At 38.6% G+C, this 21936-nt stretch overlaps 4 protein-coding genes across 4 annotated transcripts; 1 reads left to right on the top strand and 3 right to left on the bottom strand.

The window, feature by feature from the left end:
* Window positions 1-1805: 1805 nt before the first annotated feature.
* On the bottom strand, window positions 1806-5085 carry LOC125188003 (G-type lectin S-receptor-like serine/threonine-protein kinase At2g19130). The gene has a single exon (XM_048084716.1). The coding sequence runs from the start codon at window positions 4463-4465 to the stop codon at window positions 1979-1981; it is 2487 nt and encodes an 828-aa protein (XP_047940673.1). The 5' UTR covers window positions 4466-5085; the 3' UTR covers window positions 1806-1978.
* A 121-nt stretch (window positions 5086-5206) lies between these two features.
* Window positions 5207-7965, bottom strand: LOC125188002 (G-type lectin S-receptor-like serine/threonine-protein kinase At2g19130). The gene has a single exon (XM_048084715.1). The coding sequence runs from the start codon at window positions 7913-7915 to the stop codon at window positions 5423-5425; it is 2493 nt and encodes an 830-aa protein (XP_047940672.1). The 5' UTR covers window positions 7916-7965; the 3' UTR covers window positions 5207-5422.
* Window positions 7966-11714: 3749 nt separating this feature from the next.
* On the top strand, window positions 11715-13786 carry LOC125188145 (universal stress protein PHOS32-like). Its single transcript, XM_048084889.1, has 2 exons — window positions 11715-12597; window positions 13539-13786. The coding sequence occupies exon 1, from the start codon at window positions 11715-11717 to the stop codon at window positions 12582-12584; it is 870 nt and encodes a 289-aa protein (XP_047940846.1). The 3' UTR covers window positions 12585-12597; window positions 13539-13786.
* Window positions 13787-13859: 73 nt separating this feature from the next.
* On the bottom strand, window positions 13860-18016 carry LOC125188143 (T-complex protein 1 subunit zeta 1-like). Its single transcript, XM_048084887.1, has 14 exons — window positions 17765-18016; window positions 17598-17661; window positions 16933-17068; window positions 16338-16489; window positions 16202-16249; window positions 15961-16053; window positions 15541-15647; window positions 15331-15445; window positions 15157-15243; window positions 14787-14991; window positions 14526-14620; window positions 14292-14360; window positions 14083-14190; window positions 13860-13994 (listed from the first exon to the last, which is right to left on the bottom strand). The coding sequence occupies exons 1-14, from the start codon at window positions 17896-17898 to the stop codon at window positions 13860-13862; spliced, it is 1548 nt and encodes a 515-aa protein (XP_047940844.1). The 5' UTR covers window positions 17899-18016.
* Between the last annotated feature and the right edge of the window lie 3920 nt (window positions 18017-21936).

Genomic DNA, 21936 nt, shown 5'->3' with positions numbered 1-21936 from the left:
GAATTTCCTTTGCATTTTCATCTATTCACTCAATCATTCCATCACATCAATCAAAGGAACGGAATGGAGGTAGAAATGACATTTCATTCCACCATACCAAGTAGGGTAGTATTATTAAATTGAATCATCTTCTTCACTAACACCCGGCGGCCATTGTTGTCCATTTCTGTTTGCAATTTTTATTTTCAGATTTATTCCAGCCCTTTTATCATATAAATTTTGATGATTTACTCTTCAAAGACACTTATTTAGTAAGGCTATAGATGATTTTCCAAAAATGAAAAACCAAAAATATTACATTTTGGGTAAGGGCTTAAGCCCCACCCTTCTCCTATGTCTATAAATGTTTTTTGGTGAACATATTTTTTTACCCTAATCAACCTTTTGTATTTATTACTCTCTTCTCGGTATTTTCTTAATCTTTTGTTACACTTCAATATTTTAATGAAATTGTTGCATTCCTAAATTTCTAATATCGCGATAGAGGCCCAGTGTTTTATTGGGCTTAGATCATGGGCCTGATTAATAGAACCAAACCCATAAAATCCATCAAAATACTACAATACACAGTTACACAACACAAACATGAAACTTCAGCAATTTAATTTTCCACATTATCGACTTCGTATGGATTACATTCAACATATTTTTAGATTATGCAAATCGAGAACCGTATTCATATTTAAAAGTGGCCGGCCACAAAATACATTATTTTGGGCCCTTTAAATAACCCAAGTATTTTACTCTAGAAAATTACTACGATAAAGGCTAGAAATAGGAAAACGAAAATAAAACGAGGAAAAAGGAAAGATTTTCGAGTAATATTCACTTTCTATCTATTAACAAGTCAATATTCTTATTCAAATCAAAATTTTGTGAATATAATATGATCAAATAGCAATTATAGCACTACTCTTTCATGTCTAGAAATAGAGAATATACGATAATATGTTCGTGCATAAAAAAATGCCAAAAGTTGGCATTGCCGGCTCTACAATAACCAACTCAAGCCATTACTCAACTAATGCACCAATTTGTTTTTATTTCATCTTTGACCACTACTAAATCCCTCTTCCTCAATTTCTTGTTTTTTACCTCTAAATTTTCAATCTTTAAAAACATCACAATCCCACAAATCTTTTTCATGATAATGAAGAAAGGTCTCTTCTCTTGCTTCCACCCTCTGGTGTTGGAAACCCAAACAGATCAAACCAATTCCAATCACAAGAAAAAGTGTCACAAAAGTTCAAGCTCAAAAAGGCCACTTTCTCATGTTCTTGAAATCCTCCTCCCCAAAGCCTCACTGGTTAGTGAAGTAGTTAGTTAGTTAGTTAGTTAGTTAGTATCCCTTTTCATCACTAATTGATCCCTTTTCTGCCCTCTTGCAGAAGATAAAGGTCTCCGGTGGCAGCATTCGACAGCTCGGGAAAATCTCCGGTCATCTGCAGATAAATGGTAATGGCAAAACGACAAGAGACGGAGGAGTTGAGGAGGCTGAGGTCTTGCAGCCTCCAGACGGAAGCTCCAGCTCTTGTCCCTCCTTGAACGAGTCGTTTGATCATGGAGAAGTTTGCCTCGAGAGAAGGCCGTGTTCGTGCAAGATCAACCCTGGTTTGTGTCTGTTGATTGCCACTCTCTTTTTCACTGTGGTTTGGGGCAGAGTTAGAGCGGTTGTGTTTGCATTGATGCTTCTTTACCTGTTTCCCGTGTGGGGCCGCTTTCTCCGGTGACCGGAAGCTGCCGGAGAAAGAGAGCCGGTAGCTGAGAGTATAGACTATGCAAAAAGACAATCTCTTTATATAGACTAGGCAAAAAGACATGATTTTTTTTCAACATTATTCAACAAGCTTACAAACTGTGAATCTTGATTACATACATGATGCTATAAATACAAAACGAGACAATTATACATATATATACTATCTAATACATGTCAAGATTCCCAACACAACTTAGTTATATTTAGTGTCTTACCCGGCTAGCCCGTTGCTGACAACACGCTGCTGTTCATGGAGTTAGACGAAGCACTTGAGGAGGCGTTGCTCTTTGCCTGCGAGCTCTGGTCTGTAGAGGAGTCAGTGAAGAACACTATGTGTTCCTGTGTCTCAACAAAGACCTGGAGTGAACGAGGGATCGGAGGCGGGTTCACATCCATTACGCCTTCGAGAATTTGAACAACCTGCCCCATTGATGGCCTCGCGTCCTCATCGTCTTGGATGCACCAACAGGCAATCTTGCAAATCTTCAGCACCTGTTCCGCATCAGCGTTTCTGTCCAAAACAGGATCCAATAGGCTGAGCAAGTCGCCTCCATTGACAGCTGCGTTGGCTGCCCACGAGGGGAAGAATTTGACAGTCCCATCCTCCGAGCTCTCTGAATTTCTCCTTCCGGAGACTAACTCAAAAAGCATCATCCCGTAGCTGTAGACGTCTGCTTTGGCTGTTATGGCAACTCCGGATATCCACTCAGGCGCAAGGTAGCCTCTCGTTCCTCTCATGGTGGTGAGGACGCGGCTGAAATCACGCCCCACGAGCTTGGCCAGGCCGAAGTCCGCCACCTTGGGACAGAACTCAGGGTCCAGCAATATGTTCTCTGGTTTTATATCACAGTGGATGATGCAGTCCCTGCATTTCTCATGAAGATACGACAGCCCTCTAGCGATCCCAAGGGCGATTTGGTACCTCGTCTTCCAATCCAAGAACTTGATCTCGTTCGCGTGAAAGAGATGAGAGTCAAGGGATCCGTTCTCCATGTAATCATATACCAACAGCTTCTTGCTACCTTCGGAGCAGAAGCCACGGAGCCTCACAAGATTCACATGTTGAATCGTCCCAATCGTGCTGACCTCTGTCCTGAACTGCTTCTCTCCCTGTGTGATGCTCTCGAGCTTCTTAGCAGCAATGACTGTTGAATCAGGTAAAGTCCCCTTAAAAACAGATCCAAAGCCACCACCTCCCAACTTATCCGAGAAGTTCTTCGTTGCATTCTGCAAGTCCTTGTATGCAAATACAGCCAATGAACCCTCCACTGCTTTAGAACTCCCAACTGCTCGTTTCCGCCTCCTCCAAATCAACCCCACCACGACTGCAACCACGACCAAGGCACCTCCAACACAGCCCGCAACAACACCAATCATGGACCCCTTACTATTCTTCGAACCAGAAAACACCGATGAAGAGGCAGACAACCTAATGTGAATCACTTTACCATTACCATCTCCTTCATTCAACTGCTGCAGATTCACCAAATCCCCTTTCCAGACAGAACATCCTCTCCCTTCATCATAGGCATAAGCCGTGCAAGAACAATCGTTGAAGCAACTCGACTCACACTCTCCAACACTCCCAACTGTCAACAGGTCCTCATTCACAGGCAATCCCACATTGGTGACAGGCCAAAAGCTATCTCCCCTCCCATTAGAACCATTACATTGCAAGCTCACATCCCTCACACAACCACCCGAATAATCCTTCAAATCCCAATCACTCAGATTTCTAATCCTAAACCCCGGCAAGCAACTACAGGATGGCAATACATTCTGGCAGCTACCAAATGCCCCACAATAATCATGAACTTGGCATTGCTCCCTCGGCTGAGTCCAAAACAAGTTCCAATCATTTTCATCAAGAATTGTCTGCTGCTTAATCTGCCCCGACACATCCATGATAAAGCGCGATATAACAGCAGGATTATGCATAGAATATGTGAAATAACTCTCATTGGTATTATTTTCATAGCTAAAATCAAAATAGGAAGTCAGTCTCATTTCAGGAACCTTACTAAAAATATGGCCATTCCAAGGCCCGCTAGTCCAATACTCCACACTCCTATTCCATTTTATGAGATACTGACTCCCATCCGGATCGAGCTCGAGCGAAAAAAGCCCCATTGCAGGATCCTCCTCATTTTTCCAAGAAGTTAAGAGCTGCTTCTTTTTAGTGATTTTATCATAGGCAATTTTCCCTCCTGGAAGCCATGTGTGCACCGGATGATCGAAACTCTGCCACAAAACTTGCCCGGATCTTGGATTTGAGCCGGTGCCATTGCTCAAAACAAGATTTCCATCATCCCCAAGCACTGCAGCTAAGCTGGAATTGACCGCAGATGTTGAATTCACAGCGGTGGACCAAATCTCTGATCCTAATTCATTCAGCAGAACAAGGTTTCCTCCTGAAATCAGGAGTTTGGCAGTATTGGGATCGGAAACAGGGATTTCTCTATTGGCCACCCAAACTACAGTTTGGTTTTGGACTTTCTTGAACCATATGCCTATGTAGTGCCGAGGAGCCTTGCCTGGTTTGAAGAAGCCGAGCACGAACTTATCCCCTGCGGAGACGATGGTTTGGTCTCCGGAGAGAGTTTGGTTGCCGGAGATAGTATCATTGGCGAACGAGGTGAAAGCATTGATGCAGAAGTAGAGGAGGATGAGATGAATCGTGGTGCAGCCGTGGCTTCTGAGAACCATTGCTGATAACAGAGAGAGAGAGAGGGAGGGAGAGAGAGGAGAAGAAGAAGAAGACTTGGATATTGAAGTGCAGCAGCAATGGTAGTTAGGCTTTCAATAACCAGAAGCGAAAATATTTAATTTTTATTGTCTAAAATATTCAGCAGTTTATATTTTGTGGTATTTAAGAAGTTTTTTCAAAATAAAAGTTGAATATTCGTCAATAGAAATTGAGACTGGGTCTTTTTTAACATATTAATCCACTTTTTATTTAATTTTTTTGAAGAAAAAGACTAAGTCTCACTTTATGTGATTGGACAGGATGGAAACGAAAAGGTCAATGCAAGAGAGTCATTCAATTTATTAGAATGATCATTGGACACGATTAAGAAATAGAAATCCTCTATTTATACCCTTTAGCCACAAAAGAAATATAATTTTTTATTAAAATATTCATAAAAGCAGAAACAAATTAGACCAAAAAATATTACTTACTCCTTAAATAAGGAAATGTTAACTCAATTAAGCTAACTTTATAGTCTTTTGCCGCTGCCTTTATTCCTACATACGGAGCTATATAATTACCTCAACTAATACAATAATTTTTTAAGGATAATTTATTTTGTTTTTTAAAGATATGAATATTTTATATTCCTATTCTGTCTAAGGGTATGATAGGGAATTCTTATATCCACATATAGTATGTATATATAAAAGTTCACTAACAAAAAGGCATGATTTTTATCAACATATTGCTATCTATTCAACAAGCTTACAAACTATAAATCTTGATCACAAAATGCTATAAATACAAAACAGGAAAATGAAACATATATATACTCTATACTATAGCTTACTCAAGCTTCACCTGCCTATGTCAAGATTCCTAACTTAGTTTTATTTAGAGGGCTTAACATTTTCTTGCAATAGAATCTAAAAGCATATGTGTAATCCAAATCATGTCAATGCGAAGTAAGACTAACCCTTTGATGACAACGCGCTGTTCTTGGAGTTAGTCGAAGCACTTGAGGTGTTGCTCTTCGCCTGCGAGCTCTGGTCCGTAGAGGATGAGTCAGTGAAGAACACTATATGTTCCTGGCTCTCAACAAAGACCTGGAGCGAACGAGGGATCGGAGGCACGTTCACATCCATTAGGCCTTCAAGAATTTGAACAACCTGCCCCATTGAAGGCCTTGTGTTCTCATCATCTTGGATGCACCAACAGGCAATCTTGCAAATCTTCAACACCTGTTCCACATCAGCGTTTCTGTCCAACACGGGATCCAATAGGCCAAGCACGTCACCTCCATTGACAATTGCGTTGGCTGCCCACGAGGGGAAGAATTTGACAGCCCCATCCTCCGAGTTCTCTGAATTTCTCCTTCCGGAGACTAACTCAAAAAGCATCATCCCATAGCTGTAGACGTCTGCTTTTGCTGTTATGGCAACTCCGGATATCCACTCAGGCGCAAGGTAGCCCCTCGTTCCTCTCATGGTGGTGAGGACACGGCTGAAATCACGCCCCATGAGCTTGGCCAGGCCGAAATCCGCCACCTTGGGACAGAACTCAGGATCCAGCAATATGTTCTCTGGTTTTATATCGCAGTGGATGATGCAGTCCCTGCATTTCTCATGAAGATACGACAACCCTCTAGCGATCCCAAGGGTGATTTGGTACCTCGTCTCCCAATCCAAGAACTTGGTCTCATTCGCGTAGAAGAGATGCGAGTCCAAGGAGCCATTCTCCATGTAATCATAAACCAACAACTTCTTACTACCTTCTGAGCAGAAGCCACGGAGCCTCACAAGATTCACGTGTTGAATCGTCCCGATCGTGCTGACCTCTGTCCTAAACTGCTTCTCTCCCTGTGTGATGCTCTCGAGCTTCTTAGCAGCAATGACTGTTGAATCAGGTAAAGTGCCCTTAAAAACAGATCCAAAGCCACCACCTCCCAACTTATCCGAGAAGTTCTTCGTTGCATTCTGCAAGTCCTTGTATGCAAATGCAACCAATGAACCCTCCACTGCTTTAGAACTCCCAACTGCACGTCTCCGCCTCCTCCAAATCAACCCCACTACTACAGCCACAACGACCAAGCCACCACCAACACAGCCCACAACAATACCAATCATAGACCCCTTACTATTCTTCGAACCAGAAAACACTTGTGAAGAGGCAGACAGCCTAATGTGAATCACTTTACCATTACCATCTCCTTCATTCAACTGCTGCAGATCCACCAAATCCCCATTCCAAACAGAACATCCTCTTCCTTCCTCATAGGCATAAGCCGTGCAAGAACAATCACGGAAGCAACTCGACTCACACTCTCCAACACTCCCAACCGTCAACGGCTTCTCATTCACAGGCAATTTCACATCAGAGACAGACCAAAACCTATCTCCCCTCCCACCAGAACCAGTACCATTACCACTACACTGCAAGCTCATCTCCCTAACACAACCACCCGAATAATCATTCAAATCCCAATCACTCTGGTTCCTAACCCCAAACCCTGGCAAGCAACTACAGAACGGCAACGCATTCTGGCAGCTACCAAATCCCCCACAGTAATCATGAACTTGGCATTGCTCCCTCGGCTGAGTCCAAAACAAGTTCCAATCACCGTTAACCCACGAAAGCTGCTTGATCTGCCCCGACACATCCATAATAAAACGCGATATAATAGTCGGATTATACAGAGAATACGTGAAATAAGTCTCATTCTCATTATTAACATAGCTAAAATTATAAATGTAATTCAACCTCATTTCAGGAACTAAGCTAAAAATATGGCCATTCCAAGCTCCACTCGTCCAATACTGCTGACTCTTATTCCATTTAATCAGATACTGACTCCCATTCAGATCAAGCTCGAGCGAGAAAAGCCCCATCGCCGGATCCTCCGCATTTTTCCACGAAGTTAAGAGCTGCTTCTCCTTCGTGATCTTATCATACGAAAGTTTCCCTCCCGGAAGCCACGTGTGCACCGGATTATCCAAGCTCTGCCACAGAATCCGTCCGGATCTCGGATTTGAGCCGGATCCATCGCTCAAAACCAAATTCCCGTCATCGCGAAGCACTGCAGCTAAGCTGGAATTGGAATTGGATGTTTGATTCACATCCGTGGACCAAATCTGAGCGCCTAATTCATCGATCAGGACTAGGTTTCCGGCGGAAATCAGGAGTTTGGCGGAATTGGGGTCGGAAACAGGGGTTTCTCGATTGGCGACCCAAACTACGGTTTGTTTGGGGACTTTGTTGTACCAAATGCCGATGTAGTGGCGAGGAGACTTGCCTGGTTTGAAGAAGCCGAGCACGAAGTTATCGCCGGTGGAGACGAGGGTTTGGTCGCCGGAGAGGGCTCGGTTGCCGGAGATGGTGTCGTCGGCGAGGGAAGCGGAAGCGGTGATGCAGAAGTAGAGGAGAATGAGGTGAATTGTGGAGCAGCTGTGGTTGCGGAGAACCATGGCTGTTTACAGAGAGAGATGATGATGAAGATGAAGTGAAGCAGTTATGCATTTCAATGGTTTTTTTAAATAACAGTTGAATATTCGTCAATTGAAAAAAGTGAAAAAATGGTGGATTTCGCACCAAAGAGTAAATGCAAGAAACTCGTGCATAAAAATAATTAAAATGGGTTTTAATATATGTAAAATTATCAACATAATATTATTAATTAGTACTCCCTCTATCCCGGATAATTCGGGTCATTTTGACAGGGCACGGATTTTAAGAATTGTAATGAAAAGTGGGTTGAAAAAGTTAGTGGAATGTGGGTCCTACCTTTATATATTAGTTTTATAATAAAATGTGAGTAGGAATGGGCTAGTGGAATATGAGGTCCACTACCAAAAATGGTAAAAGTGAAATGGGACAAATTATGTGGGACGGACTGAAATGGAAAACCGGGACAAATTATCTGGAACGTAGGGAGTATTAGTACATGTATTTAGCATTTTCCTATTAATCTATTCATTTTGCTTGTCTCTTTCTTAATAGTCTTCCCACCAACAAGAAGTCTTCCCACTTACAAGAAATCAAAAACAAATCATAACCATCTTAGATAGGTCAATTCCTTCTATAATATTAGTGGCTAATCTAATTTATCATTGTATTTATTAATACATGTGATATTCATTTGTATTAATTCCTACTTCACCAATACATTAATACACATATAACAACGAATTTTTTTTTTACCTATTTACGGATTAACGCTTCAAAATCAACCACTTCTAGTTCCTAAATATTCATTTTTTAATTAGACTATTAATAGTTGATCTTGGTCCACTCACTTTATTATGGAAGATGTGCCATTTCAATAATTACCCATTTTTAGAATTAAGCACTTGGAGTCCGTAAACTCTATACACAGAGATGAAAGACGTGTGACATTTAATACACATTACACGAAATCTAAACCTAGCCTTTACAATTTTCGGTCCTCTCTCTAATAAAGGAATTCAAAAATTCTTTTTTGTGTGTTTTTAGTGTTCTTATCTTCTCCTTCAAGGTTTTTATAATTTTTCTAATAGATTCCTCCCACAAGGAAGTTAGATCTAGAGTTGGATCATATGTTAGAAGATCTTTGGGCTCGTTTAGGTCTTGGACCTGATCAGAGCAGTAAAAAAAGGGGCGATGATCATCAAAATTTTTGAAAAAAAAATGTATTTGTCGCAACACGAAATTAAAGCCAGCTATAATACTAATTTTTGTGTTTTTTTCATACTATAAACAACTAAACATAAACAGACAAACTTGTGGTTGAAATTCATTGTAACCTTATTGGATAATTGCACTTAATTACGAATTAAAGTTTGCACCATATAGAATTAGATTCATTGCATAGGCATACATACATATCAATTATCATAAATGGCTTGTGGGTCACACTATTATTATTTATTATGGTGGACATATTAATTTAAGGTGGGCATATTGTTTCAAAATACTTTCTTACAACATGTGACACATTAATTATTTGAAAACAACGTCTCGTGTATCATCCCTATTATTAAATTTCAATAGTTTAAGAGATGTTTAATGTTCAAATTCCATAGCTCCCTTCTCCCAATTAATTAAACTATCGCTAATTCTAACCTTAAACAAAAATACAAAATTGTATTCTTACATATACATAATACATCAATTCGTTTAAAATTTAATATCGCGTCAATTAGAATATTTTGTCATATTTAAAATGTCGCTGGAAAAACTTGTTATGCTAAAATACAAAGCTAGTATATTCTCCTACACTCGAAATTGATAAATTCAAACTAAATACAATTCTTTAAAACAATGAATTCCATGAATAGTTCTTCCTCACATTTTATTTGTACAGTATTTAGGTTCCATGATATTTCAACTTTGCAAAGTAGAAATTATAATTAGCATCCCAACTATCACATGTTCAAGGGTTGATTGTTGTAAAGGTGTAATCTATTTATGATATTTTCCTCTCCCATTACTTTCCACTAACTTTGTGGCTTTCTTTATCTAAAACTTGTGAGTTGGGTTATAAATCATTCAATTTAAATCATATTGTTATATTATATATTCGCCCTTATTATGTAAACCTATTATCACTCCCACAACTTTTAAACCCCCTACAAATTAAATCATATTGTTATTATAATTCGCAATTGTCCAATAAGACTAATTTTTGGGTGAAATTCACAGCGACATGGAAGTCGGAATTTTCGAACTTGGGTGACACTCTGGTTTTACTAAACGTTATCGTTTAAATAGATTTGAAACGACGTCGTTTTCATCATTTTAATCAATTTCAAACATTCTTACTTTGCATCATTTGAGTTTGAATTTTAGAAACTTCTTGATATGAGGTTCGCAGTTTCGACTCACGAATGTGTTCTGCAACTCACCGCTATGTGGAAGCTAGATAGGGGTTCACAACTCTCGAACCGCAATTCAGACATTCGCAAATTTAGGCATTCGCTATTTGGTCTTTCTTTCTCTTACGACAATCGTAAATCGTAAAAAAAGCTACTCCCTCCGTCCCCCATAATTTTTGTCACCATTTGACCCGGCATGGGTTTTAAGAAATGTAGTAGAAAATGGGTCGAAAAAATTAATGGCATGTGAATCCTACTTTTATATATTAGTAGTTTTATAATAAAATGTGAGTGAGAATGAATTAGTGAAATATAGGGTCCACTACCAAAAATGGTAAAAGTGAAAGGTGACAAATTTTTAGGGACGAACGAAAATGGAAATAAGTGATAAATTTTCAAGGACGAAGGGAGTATGATTTAACTTATCTATGTTTAAAAAATTACATGATTAATCAAAAGTTAACAAAAATTATGATTTAAAAACCAAAATTTCCAAAACACTATAACATATACTAGTAGTAATATGTTTATAAAGTAAAATCTTATACTCCGTGTAATACGGCAAAATTCTGCTCCCTCCGCCTCAAAGAAGATGACACACTTGGGAGATGGCACGAGATTTTAAGATATGTTGTTTTGTGTTTTAAGTGGTGAGAGAAAATATAGTACTGATGTATAATTGATGTGAGCGGAAACTTTTTTCAAAAGAGGAAATATGACATCTTTTATAGGATAAATTAAAAAGGAAACTGTGACATCTGCTATATCGGACGGAGGAAATAGTACTTTTTGGAAGAGATCTACCATCGAGCTTCCTAATCTGAGAATCTCTTTTTCTAAAAGCCAAGTCACATCAAAATGGCCCAAAGCTAGAAATGTATGACAACCGCATTGGGCCGAAATGAAGCCAACAGCAGAAAAGAACCATCGCTAAGGCCCACACAAATGGCCCAATAATCAAATGACTTGGCGCCACGTAGGACAATGACATGTATTCCACGTGGCGCGCTCCCTAGAAATGCATAACAACTGCATTGGGCCGACATGAAGCTGACAGCAGAAAATAACCGTCGCTAAGGCCCACACAAAAGGCCCAACAATCAAATGACGTGGCGCCACGTAGGACAACGGCGTGGCATCCACGTGGCTCGCTCCCTAAAAATGCACGACAACAGCATTGGGCCGAAATGAAGCCATAAGCTGAAAAAACCCATCCGTAAGGCCCACACAAAAAGGCCCAACAATCAAATGACGTGGCGCCACGTAGGACAATGACATGGCTTCCGCGTGGCGAGCTCCCTAAAAATGCACGACAACCGCATTGGGCCGAAATGAAGCCAACAGCAGAAAAGAACCATCGGTAGGGCCCACAAAAAAGGCCCAATAATCAAATGACGTGGCGCCACGTAGGACAATGACGTGGCTCGCTCCCCCTCTCCACCTTCAACTTCGGCCAAATTCCGTTATCAAAATCCCTCCTTACTTCTCTCCCTCAAAACAATCCCTCAGCCACAAACCAAAATCTCCGACCATGTCATCATCCTCCTCATCGCCGCCGCCGCCATCCTCCGATCACCACCCCAAAATCCACATCAACCCCGTCCAGGTCAACACCTCCTCCCCCCGCTTCCCGCCTCCCCCCGCCACCCCCAACTCCCTCTACGCCGCCTCCTCCCCCTCCCTCCGCCGCATCGCCATCGCCGTCGACCTCAGCGCCGAGAGCGCCTTCGCCGTGCGGTGGGCCGCCGACAACTACATCCGCCCCGGCGACACCGTCATCCTCCTCCACGTCCGCTCCACCTCCGTCCTCTACGGCGCCGACTGGGGCTCCTCCACCCCCACCAGCGCCGGCGCCGGCGCCGGCAACCCCTTCACCAAGGACGCCGCCGCCGCGGCCGCTGCCTCGCAGCGGACGGAGGAGGAGCTGGACGGGCTCGCCGCCAGGAAGGCGGGGAGCCTCGCGCAGCCGCTCGTGGAGGCGCACGTGCCGGTGAGGATCCACATCGTGAAGGACCACGACATGAAGGAGAGGCTGTGCCTGGAGGTGGAGCGGCTCGGGCTGAGCGCGGTCATCATGGGCAGCCGCGGGATCGGGGCCACCGCGAGGGGGCGGAGGGAGGGGAGGCTCGGGAGCGTTAGCGATTACTGCGTGCAGCACTGCGCGTGCCCCGTCGTGGTGGTGAGGTATAAGCACGACGGGGAGGAGGACGAGGACGAGGACGAGGAGAAGGAGAGGGAGGAGGAGAATGAGTTCCATGATGCCAATGATCAACTCACCAAGTGAACTTTTTTTAGAGGTTAGTGTTTTTTTTTTATGATTTACGCATGCGTCTGACCAACTGAGCTGCGCTGCGCTGGTCAATTAATTATTGTTGCCATTGCGTGTGAATGGAATGGATGAGTGTTTTGTTGTAGTTCATGCAAGAAAGAAATGTAACAACGTTAGAACTATAGGATTTCTACAACATGTGTAACGTTTTATGTCAACAATTGAGGTTCTTCGTAGAATAGTACTCCCTTCGTCCCGCTTTAGCAGTCCCATTGACTTTTCTGCACTCGTTTTATAAAAATGATAATAAATAGTTAAAGTGGAAAAATAATAAAACAAAAAAGAGAATAATGTAGATAAGACTCTTCTCTATATTATTCTCTTTTTTACTTTATTATTTCTCCATTTTAACTATTTATTATCATTTTTACAAAACAAGTGCAGAAAAGTCAATGGGAGAGAGTACTACATAAGATTGAATCTTATGAATGTTGTTTGATTGAGTAGATATGGTCTGATACTTAATCTCAATACAATGATAGCTAAGATTATTCTTAGCTTATACTCCCTCCGTCCCAGATAATTTGGGACACTTTGACTCGGCACGAGTTTTAAGAAATCTAATGGAAAGTGGGTTGAAAAAGTTGGTGGGATGTGGGTCCTACTTTTAAAGTATTAGTTTTATAATAAAATGTGAGTAGAATGAGTTAGTGAAATATGAGGTCCACTACCAAAAATGGTAAAACTGAAGTGGGACAAATTATGTAGGACAGCCTGAAATGGAATACTGAGTCGAATTATCTAGGACGGGGGGAGTAAATCTTGATCCTCTTCCTCTATGATCAAATTAATCACAATCTCATAAGTTAATCTTAAGCAATTCAACAAGGATACATGCATTTTTGCTATTGCAAGACTAGTATGTTCAAGTTATAAGTTTTACTACTAATGCTTGATATATTTTTGCAGTTATCTTGTTATAGATTCAAGAGAGGCCGGAATCAGAATGCTAGAGTTGGATTAATCAGCCCCAAATGCTGATTGATCACAATATTATGCCTGATAGAAACTTATGTCTTGAAGAATTTTGGAGCTTGAAGAAATAAATTTTTCGTTCATATAAATCTTATTCAAGCCATCTTATAGTTTTCAGTTTTGTATTTATACGTTTCAACAATCATTTAAATCTTAAATTTGGCCCTCCCTCACTGACTGAATTTCGAGATTGTTTAATACTTTTCAAATATGTTGAATTACTTTTATTACTGAGAAATTTTTAGTTCAGCTTGATCATGTACTCAAATATGGGAAAAAGTTGCATAAGAAATTTTTTGAGTAATTGTCAAAGATGCCCTCCATTTGAGGGTCGATGGGTTCTCCCGTGTGAAGGTTAAGTCCGACTACATTACCCTTATCATGTTCTCCCTGGAAAGAAAGAGTCAGTTTCGAGCGATGATCATAATTTAGATGTTCAACAAATAAGCACAGCTTGGAGACATTAGGCAATTTTTACCGTGAGTTCAATTATCACATCCTGGGTGTCGAGACCTGAATTTTCAGCAAGTATCTTCGGCACCACAAGAAGCGCATCAGCAAAGGCTTCCACACCAAGTTGAGCACGCTATTCAAAGATTCAACAGCATCAGAGCAAATCCCAGAAAAAAGCAGAAAAAATTATGAGTTCAAAGATATTTTGGATTTGAAAAAACGGAAATAACATACTCCTTTAACAGTTTTCTTGACTTCATTAACCAGGTATTGTCTCGCTGCCACCTCAAAAGCACCTGCACCCTAAGATACACAAAAGATAATTGAGACAAGATCGTAAGTTTATTGCACATACAACAAAAGGTGTCAACTCAGAATCTTTAGCATCACCCTTGACAAATTATGTCACTAATCAAGGTGTAATATCTCCCTTAAAATCACAAAAACTCAACATATTTATCAACTCACCAGTACAATAGCTTCGTCTTCAATGGTATTTTTCACTGCCCTCAGACCATCCCGAACAGCATCTTTAATCTGAGCAATTGTATGATCATTTGGCCCTGTATATGAAGAGTGCATCAGTTGATATCCAATCAATATAACCAAATGTTTCAAACACAATTGAATATGAGTTCAATAAAAGTAGAAACAATTAACAGAATAAAGGATACCATAGCAAACAGGCATCGAGACACAGAATTTATCAATATGAGAAACTATGAGTACCTTTAATGAGAATTGTACAGGAGTGGGGGTTTTTGACATTTTCCACGAACGTGTACTTCTCTTCTCCCAATACGTGTTCATTGACCAAGCCAGCCCAACCAAGGCATTCAGGGGTTAAGTCATCAACTGAATTCACAGCCTCTCCTCCACAAGCCAAAACCAATCTCTCCATGTTTCTCCTCTTCGCCCTTCGCAAGGCAATTATCTAAAAGGTGTAGAATAAACCACAGCACACAGAATTAGGACACAAAGTTATGAAACAAATTTCAGTATAAACCCATCAAACAAGTATAATTTGACGCCTAATAGTGAGTAGAACTATAAGAAACAACGAGTCATATTTCAGTCACAGTTAGTAAGGGTAACTTACTCCAGCTCGAGCAAGAAGATCCAATGATGGAGGATCAATCCCTTTCTGATTGAATACAGCAAAGTTGCTGTCATTGTCAGCACACACCTGAAAGAAACACTAGGGATTATCATCTTTGACTTGGAAATATTGCAATTAATCGATCATCCCAATGGCATAGGGGGACATAAAAACCTTATTCTTTAAATCAATAATCTTTTGGACCCTCTCATCAACAGATCTCCTTTCTGCTGCAACCATTGCTTCTCTTTGTTCTGCGCTCGAGTAAAAGAATCCTGCATTTACTTCACTGATAATATATGGTCAATCTTACAGATCAGATCACAGATACCAAAAGAACTAACTGAGAAAGCAAAAAAAAAAGGCACAACACACAAAAGTTACCTTTTTTCATACTCTAGTGATACGTTACAAGTCAAAATGTAACAGTTCTCTGCTCGACGTTTCATATCTGGATGCCTCGAGCCATGGTCAAGAACAAGGCCTTCAACCTAGACATGGTGGTAAGATAATGAGTATGATCACATCAGTGATAAGTAAAAGTACAGACATCACTATGCAATATGACACACCAACCAACAGGCACAAGCTCAAGCAAACAAATATATCCCAGAACACAACCATTGAAGCAGACATAACTTTAACTAGAGCAATTGTATATGACAAGGGACAGAAAATATTCCTAAAGGGTAGGGTAGACATTGCTTCTTTTTAAAAGCAATGTTTACACTTATAAGTAACAAAATCATATTCGACATTTGATTGCAAACGTCAGAAGAATAATATGTCATTTAAGTAACATACCAAACGAGTATCTACATCGAACTTGTGGCGCATGTGCATTATCTCAACCATAAAAAGATCAATAGGCTCTTCAGGCTTGCGGATGCAGAGAACCTGAAACATCATGAGAACATCTTGAAATTTGAAAAAGAAGGCAAGTGGCAATTCACTTTAGGTGCATAATCGCATATTAGCTACTATCATACATCAACATTGCCTATGAAACTAGGCCGTGAAAATAAATTAGAATTCAAGAACTTACAGCATTTACTACAATGTCAGTTAGTTGGTCAGCCAGTGACTCGTATAACTGCACGAAAACAAACAGGTATACGGTGTGTAAGTATACTATTTAATAGTTATAAACATTACTCACAAATAAAGAGGCTGAGGAAAACCTTCGTCCTTAATGCTGTTCTTGCCACCATCTTGAGTATCTCTTTATCAGGTTCATCACCCATCACTACAGGAGTCTTGAACTTTTCTAGAAACTGGAGTGTTGCTCTTTTAGCTATTTCAAATCCATCAACTAGAACACGTGGATGCATTCCTACAATCGGATTGCTCAAGTTTCAGAATTACCATTTATTTTCACTGTGTAAAAATTGCAACTGGTTTAAACATATCGTGATATGTACGTATTTTCTCCTCGAGCCCGAACCACATTATCACAAAGACTCCGGGATGTACAAATAGCGAGACAAGTGCACATAAATTTACAATTTTATGCAAAGAGCATTAAATACCATCATTAATATAGAAACTTTTGTGCAGTGAAGGGGTCAAAGAAGGTTATCTCATACGCCATAAAAGGCTTCCTATTACACTAGTACTCACTCTGGAAGGAACTATTTACTTTACTTCACTCTCCTACACTCAAAGGTACATTTGATATATCAATGCAATGCCCAACACTAACAATATTGAAAAAAAGTATCTATAACCCCATGAGGAGTTCTAGCCTGATAGCTTAAGAAAGTTTATTCAGCTTACCTTCATCTATGTATCGCTCTGACTGTTTCATGAGCTCACCAATAAAGATAACAGTAGAAGTGGTACCATCTCCGCTGGTTTCATCTTGTGCAACAGCAGTCCGAGCAATCATTATGGCTGTAGGGCTTTGTATTTGCTGTGAAAAAAAAAAAGATCCATACTTAAACAATGAAGCAGTAGATATACATTGACGTATTCACTTTTCTGCTAAGTTTCCAGCTTGATTACAATTTACAAGTAATAAATCTCAGAAATTTTGTAATCTAAATGCTCATTCAATCGTTCGCGAGATAAGTGTGCCTTTCTTTCACTTGATTATGTCATCTACCATTATAGCAATCCAAGTCTACTCTGATCATTTCCTCTCCCAGTAATATAGAGTACACTATGCCTTACATCCAAAGGCCCTAACTCTCAACTGATGACAAACTTAAATTGATCCATGGAAAGAATATAACAACACACTGCCAAAATATGTTCTAGCACACAATTTCCACAGAATATAAATTAAAGTAATACATCATTACCAGTAGCATATACACAAAAATGCCAACAATTATCTACTACGCAACTATTTACACAAACATCAAATCAGAAGTTTACATCCACAATCAATCAATAACTCCGAATTACACACTTGGTACGCCAAATGTAAAAAAACAAACCATCTCCTTCAATAGAGTGTTTCCATCCTTAGTGAGCTTAATATCTCCCGCTCCACCGACAAGCCTGCAAACACCAAATTCAAATCACCAAATGCAAATTACCAACAACAAACCCCCAAAATTGAAAGCATAAAACACAGAAACGCCAGAGGAGAGTGAATTCATACATTTTAATAGTTCCTTTCGGGCCGAGATTGCTCTTGAGCACATCCTGGAGGCCTTTCGCCGCATTGATGTTCATGTGAAGCGCGTGAGACTTGTTCAGCACCTCCGCGTTCGGATTCAGCACCTTCAACGACATCGCTACGGTCGCGCACTCGCCGGAAAACCGATTGCAAGGAGCTAGCAGAGAAAGAGCTGCAGTGATGCCGAAATGCTGAGCTAGATCGGAGGTTCGAGTAGGAGTTGGAGAGAGGGAGAAAGAGAAGAGAAGGGTTTTAAATCCTGGACCCGGGCCGGCACTCTTAAACGGGCCGGCCCGTTTTAAATGGGTATGCATTTCCACAACGAAGCCCAGCATTTTTATTCAATAGGGGGCCCAATGGGCTTTAGCCTAAATTGAGAAACTTGAGTTTTTAATTGGTTATAAAAATAAGATAAACTAATTTGTACTCCGTCCCCGATTAAGAGTCACACTTTGACCGGACACGAGTTTTAAGAAATGTAAAGAAAAGTTAGTTGAAAAAGTTAGTGGAACGTGAGACCCATTTTTTATATTGATTTTATAATGAAATGTGAGTGAATTGAGTTAGTGGAATGTGAGACCTACTTACTATTTATGGTAAATATGAAGTGTGACTCTTAAATGGGGACGGACCGAAATGGAAAAGTGTGACTGTTAATCGGGGACGGAGGGAGTAGGATCGAAGTAACTAGAAAGATTGTCATAATCACCTACTTCTAGAAAGATCTTCTAATACGATTAACTTCTGGGTTTGAAATTATGGGGTGTTTGGTTTACAAGATTGTATCCCGTGATTAAATATGTAGTGTGTTTGTTTCATGAAATAATTCAATCCTAGATGAATAATCATGACATAATTAGTCATAACTATCTCATATGACTAAAATAATCTCACAACTCAGTTTTAGGTTATATATTGATATTATTTTATCTAGAAAATCGAACATCAGCTAAATACATATGTTGTCGTACATCAAGGTATAAGGAAAATATCAATGATCTAAATGAATGAAATCATTAAATATATACGTTCTCATACATCAAGGGATAAGGAAAATATCCATGATCTAAACGAATGAAATCGAACTGAAATATTAAATTCAGTTCAGATTTTTAAATTTTCTAATCAAGTCGGATTTTTTTTCTTCAAAATTTCGGATTTTTTGGTTCACTTCGACTTGGTTTTTTTAACCGAAAATATTTGAAAATCTGAATTATATATATAGTAATATATTTTTTTAAAATATTTCTATTTATTTTGGGTTTTCATGTTTTTTTTGGAAATTTTCATTTTTTTTAATTTATTGGTTTGGTTCGGATTTAGTTTTAATAATTTGGATTTTCGGATTGTAATCATTCGGGTAGGTTAGAATTTATATTATTTCAAAATTTAGATTTTGAAATAAGTTTGGATTAGGGGGAAAATGTCCACCCTCGTGCATATAAACCAACATGAGGTTGACAACGGCACACAATAAAATGAGGTTGAAAATTAAGGAATATGATTTGAAAATGACCAATCACCATCTACATAATATCTTGTTTGAAGAGGTTGTTGTGGACTTTGATTAATTGCCACACCAAAATCCAACCATCAATTTCTTCCATTCCTCCTTTAACAAGCAACAACCATCAATTCTCCACCACAAACAACCCATGCCCTAAACACCACCTTTTTTTTATTCTATAGACTTTTCTTGTATCTTATTATTTTATTTGCACTCCATTTTTTGTACTATTCAAGAAAATGAACAATGGTGCCAAATATAATTAGTATGCTTGGTTTCAATTATTCATAATCTCATTTTTCATATTTTCAATAGATTTATTTTGATTTGCAACTAAGCAAGATTTTGCTACTAACATGACTCAATATAAATTGTAATTCAACTAATGAAATTATTTAAGTTTATTATATTGCGACATTGTTTTGCTACGTAGAATATGATGTTTAGTTGATATCTGATAGTGTCACGTAAGTAAATCAACAAGCTATACCTACACTAAAATCTTGATTTATTACAGAATCAGACAAAACGAAACGTTTAATTACAAAATCAGAACAAATTAATTAATAATTTAGTACTCCATAAAAGGATTTTAAAGTTGGCATACGGTAAAAATAATTTAAAAATTTATATACAAATTACTCACATATCAAGTAAGTACTAGTCAATACTAATTCAAATTTCTCTTATTTTTTCTTTGCCGGCGAGTTATCAACGGTTGTGAATTAAGCCGTAAAACACACGAACAATCATTTCTTACAAGAATGAAACATTATTAATATATGATTAACGACCACAAACTTGTCATTAACCTACTCTAAAGATGAGATAAAGCCTATAGGTATTGACTATTAAGCAAGTAAACAACCTAACAAACTCCTAGATATTTTTCACATAAATTTACAAAAACACCCATGTCTCAAGAATTAGAATTAAAATTAAAAAATATAAAATCCCACATTGGGATTAGTTTTGGACCAAGCAAGAAAAGCAAGAGATATGGTTCACTAATTTTGGGGCACGATGACGAAGTCGTCGTCACAATTTGTGATGACAAAGTAGTGGTCTACACAAATTGAGGTCCGTTTTTGAACAAGTATATGTGAACGTTGCAAAACTATATATAAAAGCAATAATTTATTCCACAAATAGCTAACTATTAGCTGGTGTGAAAAAAAAAATGTGTTAAAATTCGTGGCAGTGTCGTAAGATAGAAGTGGTTTGTTGATCATCGCTCTCAATGGATGAAGAACGGAAAAAGAAAATGAGGTCAATGGTAGTTCCAAGGGTCAAATTTAGTGCAGTATAGTTTTCCAATCTTCATGAGCCGGTAATAAAGTTGGTTGACATCTTGACCCTACATGAATCCGCCATTGGCGGTTAATTTTGATTTTCCTGGTCATTTTTCAATCCATCGCTACCAATTAAATCTTGAATTTTTTGAAATATGAGCGAAATAAGTTTCTTTAGGTGTGCATTTTGAGTGATTTAATATCGTAATAAACACTATTAAGTCGCACCACCAAATTATATATACATATATTTGAAATGCGGATTACTCATAATTGATCATGGAATACTTGGAATATATATATATATATATGTATACCCTAATTTGAAACAATTTCGCAAACTATACAAATTGCAAAGTTCATGTTATTGCATAAAGATCTAATTGTTACTCCATGAATTAAAAGATAAAATAGAATATAAGCTCATATCAAAGATTAAAAAAAATAGAATGTAACCTCGTATCAATATAGACAAATTGATGAAAAAATCATGAAACTTGTCAAACAATAGTCATCTCTTAATTTAAAATAGCTAGAAAAACCATGAATTTTGGATTTATTCGCAATTATTTCAGGTCGAAAAATATCATCGTCTATGCTAATAAATTGTTGATGTTTTTATCATGGTTTTGTAAATAGACGGCATCATAAACTCACCGATGATGATGCCTACATATGATTTCTCGCTTATTATATCAGATATAATTTTATAGAAAAAAAAAAGTTGTAATAAAATATTATAACAAATTCAAACTTTATAATTTTTCCAGCATTTTTCACTATCACTAATATAACTAATGCTCATATTACATATCACTAATATAAATAATGCATTACCATTTACATATGTCACTTTACATTGTAATATAATTTGAAATTAGCTGAGCAAATTTCAATTGAGTGCAAATGCACACGTGTAATGTCAATTAGTTTATCATTAAATGCAACACTAATTATCAGTAATATTAATCGAACGTAGTGATCGGATGCCGACTTCGTATACACATTGGTGAATTAATTTGGTCCACGAAAATAAATGAAGTAGTATACAATATTAAATTTGAATTCTTGGCTTATTGCCACATAGGATTATGTATACAAAGATAGTAGTAGAAGGATATATGAAAAGATTTTGTTCTAAAACAACTTCACCATATCCCCTATACGTAATGTAATATTAGAAGGTATAATAAATAGATTTTGTTTTAAAACAACCTCATCACATATAGTTAGCATGAATAATTTGGTTGTCGTATGTATTTTCTTTGTTAGTTCGTGGTGTGCCGTGCTTTCAACTGCTATTTTTTCTTTTGAGCTATGTTGGCTTTGCACTTATTGTGCTGTTTGCTTTGTTG

Source organism: Salvia hispanica, chromosome 5 (assembly GCF_023119035.1).
Source record: "Salvia hispanica cultivar TCC Black 2014 chromosome 5, UniMelb_Shisp_WGS_1.0, whole genome shotgun sequence".
In the NCBI taxonomy this organism is placed as follows: Eukaryota; Viridiplantae; Streptophyta; class Magnoliopsida; order Lamiales; family Lamiaceae; genus Salvia; species Salvia hispanica.
This window is presented reverse-complemented; position numbering and strand designations above follow the sequence as displayed.